The 13,066-nt window shown below is 34.6% G+C and overlaps 1 protein-coding gene across 1 annotated transcript in view; it reads left to right on the forward strand.

Annotated features, from left to right (window-relative positions):
- LOC123658298 (syntaxin-binding protein 5) overlaps nucleotides 1-13,066 on the forward strand; it is a 99,058-nt gene that overhangs the window by 12,376 nt on the left and 73,616 nt on the right. The window contains exons 3-4 of the mRNA XM_045593736.1: nucleotides 5,158-5,340; nucleotides 7,608-7,649. Coding sequence (XP_045449692.1) covers nucleotides 5,158-5,340; nucleotides 7,608-7,649 — 225 coding nt within the window. The remainder of the gene's footprint in view (nucleotides 1-5,157; nucleotides 5,341-7,607; nucleotides 7,650-13,066) is intronic.

The raw sequence follows: 13,066 nt of genomic DNA on the forward strand, positions 1-13,066 counted from the left end.
GCTTAAAACGAAAAAGAAAAAAGAAATGACTAATTGGTTCATTTCGTAAATAAGGTTCTTTTCAAAAGGAATTATACTCAAAAGGTTCTTATATTGATTCCACGTTGCGGGATCAAATAAAGTCAAAGTAAAATTCGAGAAAATTCTATACACATAATACTCGTACCGTTTGAACAAAAGAATTCGAAAGGAAACGAACGTTGTGGTATTAATAAATGTGATGTCATTTAATGATGTATGTTTATATAGAATTTTTGTTTATGTCATCATACAAATACATAAAGAAAAATGGGTTTTCACTTATATTCGAGTCTAACTTATAAGATAATAGCGACCCGCCCCGGCTTCGCACGGGTGCAATGCCGATACTAAATATACTACAGAATGTCTTTATTTATAGTGTGAAGCTAGCTTATAGCATGGTTATTAACATAATAACAACATTCAAATATGCGTCGTTAGATTACACGTTGTTACAAAATGCGTGGAAGAAATAAAGGTTTACTGCTCGTTCCCCGTAGTAATAATATGTAGCCTATATGTTAACCCAACTTCTTAATAATATTCGTGCCAAATTTGAAGTAAATCCATGCGGTACTTTTTGAGTTTATCCCGAACATACATACAGACAAACAGATAAAAATTCTAAAAACTATATTTTTGGCTTCGGTATCGATTGTAGATCACACCCCAAGTATTCATTAAAAAAAATATTCAATGTACAGTTTTGACTTTCCTACCATTTTATTATATGTATAGATACTCTCATATGGAAAAATTAATGATATAAAAATATTTAAACATTCTCATTGATTACACGCTCTAAAGTCGCTGTAAAAGGTAATAAAATATATTTTGAATTTTATTTACCAAGCTAATTGAGTACCCAATATACCTTTGACCCGTGGCCGTCACCCACATGAACCCAACAGAAACTGTTAACTCGCAACAATAATTTCTGAAACAAGCTCTCACAACCGACACACAAAACTTACGTTGTTCCATAGTAATTGTTTCAATTATATCACCAACAGTCTAACAAATAAATTTATAAATAACCAAATGACTAAATAATAATAATAATAAACAAATATAAAACGGCGTCAGGGATCTATGGAGCCCCGGTTAGAACGAAGTTCCTTTCGCTTTTTGGTAGACGTTTGCTGTACGGTCATACTTTATTTTGTAAAATATCAAGTTACAGAGTTCAATTGAAAATTTTCTTATAAATTATATTTACTTTTATATAATAATTTAATATAAGGAGTAAAGGGTATATATAAAAAGCACAAAGCGGTACACGGAATAAATAAATAAAATTAAAAAAAACGTACTACAAGAAATGTCGAGAAAAAGTCTTGTTACGTTCTTTTCGATCTCGCTCCCATCCCGCTCAGTGCGTGTAGCGCGCGAAAAGGAACTTCGTTCCAATTACCAAATCTATTTTTCAGTTCCGAGAGTTATAAAATTAATATATTTCTAAAATAAAAGTAGCCTAAGTCACTCCTTACTACATCAGCTATCTGCCAGCGAAAGTCCCGTCAAAATCGGTCTAGCCGTTTCAGAGCCGGAACAAACAGACAGACAGACAAAAATTTTATAAAGTGTTATTTTAGTATATTTACCATTAACGTGTACACATCCATATGTATTTAGTAAAAGGCGGTTATTTTAATATTACAAACAGATACTCCAAATTTATTTATTTGTGTAGATTGTGAAATATAAACTAAATATGTCAGCGGTGAGTAATTTACTGTCGTCAAGAGTTTGTAAATTAAGCAAAGGAACGAATCGTATCTCATCTCGCCTGAACGCTAACTGAACACGAAAATATTCATTCTCATTTTAATGAAGCAACTTTACCGTATGCATTTTAAACATAGCGAAGTTTTGCCAATTTCCCTCGTAACTCCGAACCCCTGCTTGATGTACGGCCTTCCTTGTTTAGATTATAAATTAATTTGTAACTTACACTGCTGGTGGATGTTTTCAAACTATTATTAATAAGCGTAAACAACGTCTTACTTTTAATATTTTAGTAAAAAATTTAGAATAATCTAAAACTTAGGTATTCTAGGATGAAAATTGGACAATGTTACCATACCTGTTGACAAAATGTTAACGAAATTGAGATTATACTATACTTTATAATTATACTAGCGACCCGAACCGGCTTCGCAAGGTTGCAAAAATTATCAAGTGTTGTCAACAATCATCGTCTACTATACTATACATGTATTATGCATATAAAACTTCCACTGCAATTACTCTGTTTACTAAAGAAAACCGCATCAAAATCCGTTATATATTATTAAAGATCTAAGCATACAGACGAGCGGTAAGTGACTTTGTTTTATACTATGTAATGATATTATTAGAAATTGACGAAAGTGAAGCTAGACTGAAAATATTTGAAGAATATTGGAAGTCATCAACTAGAATTTGTCTATACCATAAACTATAAATAAATGAATCGGTCACAGAGACACTGCTGCGTAGAGGAATATACGGGAATCGAGAAGCATGAAAATGGAAATTGTACTGTACCACAATAAGTATACTTCTAACACAAAGGAGCTCTTAGCCCGCACTATCATATCCATTATAATAACAATTCTAACGATAATTCCAATGTCTCACAGGCTCTGTGACGTAAGCTGTGATTGCTCATTATTTTGCACAAGGACACACAAGATTACAATAATTTCTTTGTTTTTTCATGCTTAAATATAAATGTAAACATAAGTAGACGAAAAAAATTAACAAATGCACTAGTCGCCACTACGATTTTCAAAGGTTTATCCCCGTTTTATCCCTTGGCATATCTCCTTTCCAACAAAAACAGAATCATCAAAATCGGTTCATAAACAACGAAGTTTTTCGCCGACACACAAAAAATATTTATACGGTAGAATTGATAAACCTACTCCGTTTTTTAAGCCAGCTATAAATAGTTTCATTTCTCGATTATCATTAGCACTGGAAACCAAATAAAAATAAAACAAGTAATAAACAAAATAAGAAATAATGGATAGAGTGGACTAACTAATCACTAGGAAGTTAAGATTTTAATTTAAGTATTTTTTTATGTCACTAGGTCGGCAAAAAAACGTACGGCTCACCTGATGGTAAGCGATTACCGTAGCTTATAGACGCCTGCAACACCAGAAGCATCGCAAGCGCGTTGCCGACCCAAATCCCAATCCCCCCAGGAGCTCTGGTCACCTTACTCACCAACAGGAACACGATACTGCTTGAAAACAGTATTATTTAGATGTGATCTTCTGTAAGGTCGAGGTACTACCCCAGTCGGGCTGCTCCATATTTTGAGCAGGAAATTCCTGCTGTGCCCTACCTCAGTTAGTAGTAGACTTAATAAGGAGAAAGATTCGAAAATTCATAAACAATTTCTGTGGTTCCTTTAAAATATGTCTATAGTCCGAGCCGAACAATCAGATCAGTATAATTTCTGCCTAAATAATTAACATAAAACCCGAAGACGCTTGAATATTCAGTAAATCAGGTAATTCAAATTGGTTTTGTCAATCAGCGTGTACAATTTAATCAACGTTAGTTTACAAAACATGACCCTTTGAATATTAGATCAGGCAGTTAAGAATGTTATCCTTTAATATTGATACATCGCTAAGTTCAGGTCGCAGTTCGGTTTATTATTCATTATTATTTAATAATCACTACAATGTTTCGGATGGGCCATTAGATGGACCATAAAATTGCGCAGTATATGCTCTGGTTTCGATAAATATTATGGGTCAGATTGATATGACACGTTCTATAATTAAAACTGGGAAAGAATTGGATAAAGGTATTTTAAAGTCTAAGCAATACGCATTAAAATAAATCGTTTTAAATTATAACATCAAATTCCAATACATAATGGATTGTTAAAAAATTAACTGTCGTGTTATTGAAGAGCGCGACAATTTATTTATTTGGTTCACCAGGCCGGTTGCTTAGATTAATTTATAAATATTTAATATTGTAAAAAAAAATATATATATAAATGTAACTGGACTAACTAAGTGGACACTTCACATTTGAGATATACCAAAACATATTATGTTTAGTAATATATTTTTTTTAATGATTGTTGAGTTTATTGTTGATTTTATTAGTTGTTGAGTTTCTTGGTTATATATCAGAAACATTTTCAATTCGAAATAAAGCTGAACAAATTACTTACTAATCTGACGATCGACAAAACATCCATCAGAGCAATTAATAATTCTCAATTTCGACACGTTTACCGCAAAACGACACATTTCAACGTAGCTCGCTCTGCATTTCAAACGCATCTCAAACAACGAGCAGGCACGCAGACGGCTCCGGACAAACAAACAACCCTCTGTGGTCGTCACCGCAAATATTTGCATTTGAAAGTACACTGCTATTAGGTTCATATAGAATCACGAATTCAACGTTAGAGATCTCAAATATTTTTTTCAAATGCACTATACATTTGAAAGTACTTGAATTTTAAAAACAACTTGAATGTATTTTTTCGTGGGAATCTTCGACTTTTAAGGACTTACAAACAGGGATAGCAGGTCTGATCTAGGACTGCACTTAAAAGTACGCTTTTAGAAGCGCTTACCTTCTGAGAACATGAAATAGTTTTAATTTAGTCTAAATGCCTTTGACTGTATGCACTCGTGTATTGCAAACAGAGAGTGGAGCCTGTGTAACATATCTTGACAGGACGTGCCGCCCGCCCCCGGCTCCGCATTAAAGTAATGGATGTCTAACAAATGCTTTGAAGTCACCCTGGAACGAACACGACGCATTTTATGTTATATTAATGTTTGGTATTTGAATTATTTTGTCTTGCATTCACAAAGCAATGGATGTTGTGTGGAAAGATAATGTACATGGCGCGCTCTCGAGTGGGAGTTTTTGTTTAAGTTCGTGAATTTAAATCTTTTTGGTAGTCACTTTAATTTCATCATCGCTTTGATATTAAAATTTTGTGACTGTTTTGACTTTAAGGTCATTTTTATTAGAAATAAATATGTATGTTTCTTAGATTTAAATTTGTAAATAAAACACACTTATTTTAGAAACTACAACTGAGTATCTACTAGATATTTACCAAAATTTTCAAATACCCAACTGGTTTCCTGAACCGCTCCTCAGACTAGGTGGTCCTGGCGTAGACGCACACGTGCGCCATGAGGTGGGCGAAGCGGTTCTGCACGTCAAGTTCCTCATCAACGAGGGTGCTTTAGTCACTGCGACCGCTGACGACCAGCTCCACCTCTGGACCTTCCGCCAGAAATTGCCCCAGAGGGTCCAGTCACTCAAGTTTCAAAGAGAACGGTGAGTATTTTTTACATCTCCATATATACTCAAAGATTAAAAGACTTGATAAAGTTCTATTATTTGCTGTTTCACAATAAACTGTTTAATTGTTTCAAAATTTGCTTACTCCTTCTTTCAATGTTAAAGCATGCCTTCTAAATTCTTCTTTTTTAAACGTATATATTTTCTTATTGAAATTAAAAAATTCGTTTTATCCATCTTTTTCATTTAATTAATACGTTTCGCAAATGCAAATGATGTATTTTATGATAAATGTGGCTTTTAAGTGCTATAATATCAAACAATAAATTAATTTAAATAACTTCCCATTTACATACAAAGGAGGATAACGCCGACGTCGAATTACAGCTAATAACGACCGGGAACAAGCAAATGACAGTAAAAACGGTTTATGGTTCAGCTTTTATCGTCCATTTTATTTAAAACTCATTGTCGCGCTTTATTAACTTAACTTAATAACTCTTAGTTTCGTTATCGACAACTTAATACATTCAGTATGGCTGCAAATGTTTCCAAATTAAATTGATTTGAACATTTTTTAACATTTTTTAGTATCATATCAAAAATCGACCGTTAGAACCGTAAAATTATCATATCAAAAATTTCGATCCAGCGAGTACATCGTTCCATAGCTTAATTGGCTAAAGCACCGACACGGTCAGTCGAAGATGCAGGTTCGATCCCTGCTGGGACGGTCAATTTTTATATGATTTAAAAAAATGTGAGGGTAACACAAAAATAAATAATAAATTTAAATTGATTTGGTATTAAAGCTCAGTGAAATTTTACCAATGAATCGAAAGTACTTGTAATAATAAGAGTTTACCAAGCTACTTACGATCCTGATATAGCAACTTACGTAATTAGCCTTTGTAGCAAACACTGTAGGTACTCTTCACTCGCAACTGCAATAATCGTATTGTGTTGCTACGGTAAGCAAAAGTTGGGAGACGACGTTGTTTAATATCAGCAATTATCACCATGCATCTAGAACAATTTGGCCCTACCTTGAGCAGCTATATTTTAAAGCTGATAGAATATAAAGAATAAAAATAAAGCGAAAGACATATAACTTTTTCTGAATAACGTAGAATTTTTTTTTTTTTTTTTTACTTTAAGGAATATTGAAATGCGTCAGTTATTTTTCATCAATTATATATTGGCAAAGAAAGTTTACATTTCATTTCGATGTCTTCGTAATATTTTCTTTAGGTAACTCGTATCTGTTCGTTTTTTTTTTTACTGTCATCTGTTTAAATAAAAACGTAAGTGAACGTGAGTCAATAAGAGCGTCACCTGGTATTAGATTGATCAAATTTTAGATTTTTTCAGTTTGAAAATTAAATTAAAATTAAACTTGGCGAAGAAAAATCCGATTTTTTTATCTTTGGATTACGAATGGAACAGGATTAGGGCAAGAATTTCGGGACAAATTAAAAGGCTTGTTTTCGGAATGTGAACAGGATTAAATTGTGTCTCTAAATGAAATATATTTATCAGAAAACATTGGCGCTGCCTGTAACACTCATTAGCTTCGAAACCATATTGAAACAATACAGAAATACTTTCCGGTAATTGTTGTAACCACTAATGACTATGGAAATCCATTTGTGATATTGAAATTTTAAATAAGAAATAAAATTCCGTAGCTTATAATACTCTAGAATTACACACAATAACATTTAAAAATCCATTTGAAAATGTTCGAGTTTATTTTGTGCAATTAGCTATCTACAAAACAGAAATAATATAACGAATTACTATTTAGCCTAAAATCACTAGAACAAAATTAGTATCTAATTATCACCACATTAGTACAAATATAGACAGAAAGATACATTTAGCTTCAATAAAGCACTAACTAAAATTTAATTTTCACAATTTTGCAAAATGAACTAGTCTTAGACAGATAACATAGAAATCACATAAGCGTTTTTACTTGTCTTTTGAGGACAAACACTAATTCTTATTTACTGTTAACACTTTAGGATCTTCATGCACTAAATATTACTAACAAAATGATATGCGGTGGCAATACATCTGTTTCATTCTTTTACCGTTTCATTAATTTCATCAATCTTTTTAAATTATATTTCTCTATCATTATCATTACTTGAATCATTGATTTCATCTCTAAACTGTGATTCATCATCAATATCATTAACTATATCATTAATTACCAGTTCGTTATTGCCACGGTGTATCGGAGTGTATCGTGTTGTATATAAAGCACTCTACTAGGCGTGGTTTGCACATTGTTACAGATATCACATCAAACTATCACGACAGACTAAAGAACTGAAGGGGTGAGTGTGTGTTAGTTTGATGTCGTTTGTCTGTTCGTTTGTCTCTCTGCACGACGAGACCACCCCGACACTCCCCACAATAGCATGGCTAGCATCTCCACAGCTAAACTTGTACACGATTCGCATGTCTTTGATACTTTTATGTTGCTTGCTATTTCTATCTCCGTTTCCAATTTCCTGTAGAGATTATTTCTGTGTCCCTTTGTACCTCTATGATTATGTGAAAATTGATATTATAATAAATGCGTTAAATATAAAAAATACTAAATGAAAGCAAATTAAAAAAAGAGGTCACATATTTAATCAAGAACTTCTATTCTTAAGTGTATGATTACGTAAAGCATATATTAATACCGTATAAAATCAGACGATACTAATGTACTAAGTTTAAGTATTATATATATCGTAATTACTCTTTAAAAACTTCGTTTAAATGCCTATTGAGAGAAACACACAATGCTCTAAACGTTACATAAAAATACATAAATATTTATGACCGCTTTTGTTTTCGAAACATTTCCAATATCCAATATACAGGACAATATGAATGTATTAAACCCATTTGAAGGGTCGACGACAATTGCTTTCCCTCTATCGTCGATCATGTCTAATGTATTTTGACAGCTATGTCTATGGGCGTAAAGGTCGATTTAGGATGGCCGATGCATTGAATTGTGTCACGTACCAACTGCTTTTACGCTTATATTCCACGTGCTTAGTTTTAATTAAGCTTGAATGGCTAGACTAATGACACGAACTGCTTTGTTTTACCAAGGTACAGTGTTTAATAACATACGTCTCCGGTTAAACTTGCCCTAAGTAACCTACAGAATGTGTTCTCTGAATTTGTACCGATATTAAATATTTGGGTTGGATAGTTTTCAGACAAGAATATTTAAATTGTCTATGACTTGCAAGTCTGTCTTATCTTATTGTTCTATAGATGGTGACTTCATGTTAATTGTACTCAAATATTTGCAAAATATATAAATACACTTAAAAATAACGACTCGAAATTTTGATTTTTACAGAGAGGTAAAAGCGAGCAAGCATTTTCAGGAGACGAAAGCGTTAAAACGTTAACAACTAGATTACCCTTAACATCTAAACATCAGATGGTATTATAACAATATAAATAAGAGAAAATTACAAGTAGCAATTTCGTTGAGGATTTCTCGCTATAATTCGTACGATGTAGATCGTTATTTAAACCGACATACAGCGCAATTTGTAGGGCTCATTTCCCTGAGCGCAGCACTCGAGCTCCTCCATTACCAACTAATGCGACGTAAACTTATCACAGTTTTTACGTCAGGCTTAAAAAATGACTTTGCACGCTTTCGTTGATAACGTTTTCATGTATCCACGCGATCATAAAACAAGGGATACGCCCGGATGGGTGTAAGCTTGCCGAAATTACACCTACGAAAAACACAAAGCTAAAACTCGGCACATTATGCTGACGTTCATTTCGTATGCAAAATAAATATCGTAAAACTTAACGCGTGCAAACGGTGCTCGAAAACCGGTACAGTTTTCGAATGCTCGTGAACCACATTCAGCAAAAAATGTCCACTAATATAATCACGTTTACAGAATTACCTTAATTTTCATTTTGTTACTTTAAAAGCCGTTAAAAACTGCCTACTTTCAAAATCACGTTCACTAGTTCTTACTTTTGATATGATTTCAAGTAATTTCAATATGTAACTTTTGATTTGAGTTTTCAGTTGTTGTTTTTTTCATCATCATCTGACTCCATTCATGGCTGACGAGGTTTAATCAATAAGCAATTGCAGTATCGCTTTCATTTTGCATCTGGTGTAATAGTGGACATATGTTCAAAAGCTCTGATTGCTTTTCACGGATAAATATGTACAGCTAACGAAGTCTGGCGCAATTACTGCAACCAATTAAAAATATCTGTCTTCGTAAATTAGTTCTCACCTGGCGTCCTCTTCAAACGATGTTATTTTTAATTTCGTTCAGCGCAGTGGCTTTGAAAACTCGCTTTGTACATCTTTTAATTGTGCCCCATTCATCTCTCACGTGGATACATAATTTCAATTTATTTCAATATGCACAATCAATTGCTAGCGTCGCAGCTTTTCAAGCGTGAATTTCATTTCATTTCGAAACACGAATGAAAAACATATTTGCAGAAAATAATATCGTGAAACCGATTACAACGTGCAATGGAAGGGACTATGCTTGAGGACGAAAGTAATACACACATAGCCCACAGAATAAGTTGAAGTGGCAGTGGGCTGGTCATCTGTGTCGCAGGACCGATGACCAAAGGCGATGGATTGTGAAGTACCGGGATGTGTGTCACGAACTTGGTGAGGCCTATGTCAGCAGTGGACTGCGATAGGCTGAACTGATTGAATGACTGATTTCTACGTGAAACAGATAACGTGAAACTGATACATACGAGTATTGAACAGTAACTACCGAACTATTATCGTCAAATTAGTTTTTCACCACCATTTGCCTTTCATTGTAATTGTGGCACCTCACGCGACGAGCTCGTCACCGTCAGGCTACTTACATAATCTATAAAATAACTTTTATAATACTTTACCGTAATAATTTTACCGTAATGTGATCTTTTATCAAAAATAAATCATTATATAATTAACACACACTCCCATCTGCTCCTAAGGTTGCGAATTCGATATGTTTTTTCTCTGTGTTTTAGGACATATAAATGAAACCAAAAATGTATGAACCTATTCAAGTAGACTTCAAAAGCACATTTAAATCGTCATTTTACAAGTTTAAATTATATTAATGAATCAATGATAGTTTACGTGAAGCTACCACCGATTCGGAATATAAATTCTGCAGAAAAGAATATGCATGAAACTCCGCAGTCACTCTATTGTATATAGACTTTATATCTCATATATACTATTTCAACTTATAAACATATATTTATATGTTATATATATAAAATTCTGAATATGTCCTTTATGAAATTGTTATTTATTACTTTAAATAGTCGGTGTTTTCATAACTTAATTAACGCGGTGACAGTAAATGTGTTGAGTGCCTAAAAGGCTTCACTGAACACGCTCACAGCCAAATCTGAATATTATTACGTTGATTTTACATTTTAATCTTTAATTGTTACATTTATAATATTGCCACATCTATAGTAAATTGTTTCTCCTATGTTTATCAACCGTAGTGTTCATTCTTGTATCGACTTGACAAAAGTAGGTTCTCATCTCGATTTTAGTCGACTTAGTCAATTCGATCGATCAATTTTTCAATCGAAAGGTGATGCTTGTTATGTGTCCTGTTTAAATTTAATCGAAATCTGTAAAGCATTTACTTGACCATTTTTTCGTCTACCTACGTTGTATTACTAGTCGATGTAATTGAATTCGGTTTTTTTTTTCGTTTGCGAGCAAACACAATTATAAATTTAATATTCGAAATGTTATTTAGGAACCTCCGATATTTCGACGTTACACACGTTGGTCGCGGGTGACTGAGGAACTACTTTAGTATTCCGATTGCAGTATTAGTCGTTATTAAATATTTTTATTCGTGGATCTCCCCACCGCGCCTCGGAGAGCACGCTAAGCTGTCGGTTCCGATGGACCAATCCTTCTACTATACGGAAGATTGCTAACCAGGGTTTAAGTAAAGAAATATTATACTACGTTTGACGTAAATCCATTGTTGCAAGTTCCAAACAGTGTGAAAAATAGTTGCAACGAAAAACAGTAGAACCGACGTATTCGGCTAAATATGGCGACGAAAATGCTGTCAAACTGTCACCACAACTTGTGGCAATGTATGAAGGGAAATTATCACCAGATGTTACTTGAAACAAAAAACTTTAGTTTCAAAAATAGAATATTTGCTTAATCTATGCCCTGTTTTAGAATTGTTTAAGTGAGGGATATAAATTTACAAGCTTAATAGGAAATTAGATTTCGATTTAAAATATAATAATTGAATTTAATGGCTTTCATTTTTGACAGGGAAACACTATCGATTTCGCCAATGTCACATCACTTCATCACATCACTTCAGCCTATCGCAGTCCACTGCTGGACATAGGCCTCCCCAAGTTCGCGCCACACAACCCGGTCTTCCGCAATCCTCATCCAGCCTACACCGGCAATCTTACGTAGATCGTCGGTCCAACGGGCCGGAGGACGTCCCACACTGCGTTTGCCAAGACGCGGTCGCCACTCTAGGACCCGTCTACTCCAACGGCCATCGGTCCTGCGACACAGATGACCAGCCCACTGCCACTTCAACTTGCTAATTCTGTGGGCTATGTCGGTTACTTTCGTTCTCTCGCGGATAGTCTCATTTCTAATCCTGTCTTTGAGAGAGACCCCAAGCATAGCCCGTTCCATTGCACGTTGAGCGACTTTAAACTTGTGGACCAGTCCCTTGGTCAGTGTCCACGTCTCGGCTCCGTATGTTAACACAGGCAGGACGCATTGCTCGAAAACTTTTGTCTTCAAGCATTGCGGAATCTTCGAAGTGAAAACTCGACGGAGTCTGCCAAACGCCGCCCAGCCCAACCGAATCCTCCTATCGGCCTCCTTCTCGAAGTTGTTGCGGCCTAGTTGGATAGTATGGCCTAGGTAAATATAATCCTGAACAAGTTCGAGAAGGGTACCATCGACCGATACCGGTATCGGTATGACTTGGTTGTTAAACATAACTTTCGACTTATCCAAGTTCATACAGAGACCGACACGTCGGGAGGACTCGTTTAGGCCGGCCAGCATTTGGCCTAACTCATCCAGCGTCTCCGCAAAGATGAAAATATCGTCGGCGAAACGAAGGTGAGAGATGAATTCACCGTTGAGGCCAATGTCACGTAGGATAGAAAATACACGAAGGAGAATGGTCGGAGTGGTTGAGATTGCAAGCTAAATCGACTATTACAGACAAAAAAAAGAAATGGTCGGGCTTTCGTAGTTGATATGAGACTTACACTTCTGCTTGTTGCTACTGTACTTACATCATCATTATAAGCACAGCAGCTTATACAATAAAGTATCAATGAAACATATTTACAAAACTACCGCAAAATAACATAACCATATACACAGCAAAACTAAATATTTTTTATTTTTTCATTCAATAATCTACCCGAACCCGCAAAGGAATTAAAAACATCGAAATATATAAAAATACGTTATGTATATGTAGTCTTTCGACTGAATGGAAGGTCCTTTTTCTATATTTGCAGGGCACGGGCGTAGGTTATACTCGCATTCTTTACAATACTATGTAGGTAGTACTTAAAATGATTATAACAAAATTGTAACGTCCACCGAACACGTGTCTATCGTGTGGCGGAGGGAATAACTCAGAGCAGTGCCTAGGACTTGCGACCCAGGTGTAGGTTTAAGGAGATCTCCTTTGAGATACGTATC

The sequence above is a fragment of the Melitaea cinxia genome, chromosome 12, assembly GCF_905220565.1.
Source record: "Melitaea cinxia chromosome 12, ilMelCinx1.1, whole genome shotgun sequence".
Taxonomy (NCBI): domain Eukaryota; kingdom Metazoa; phylum Arthropoda; class Insecta; order Lepidoptera; family Nymphalidae; genus Melitaea; species Melitaea cinxia.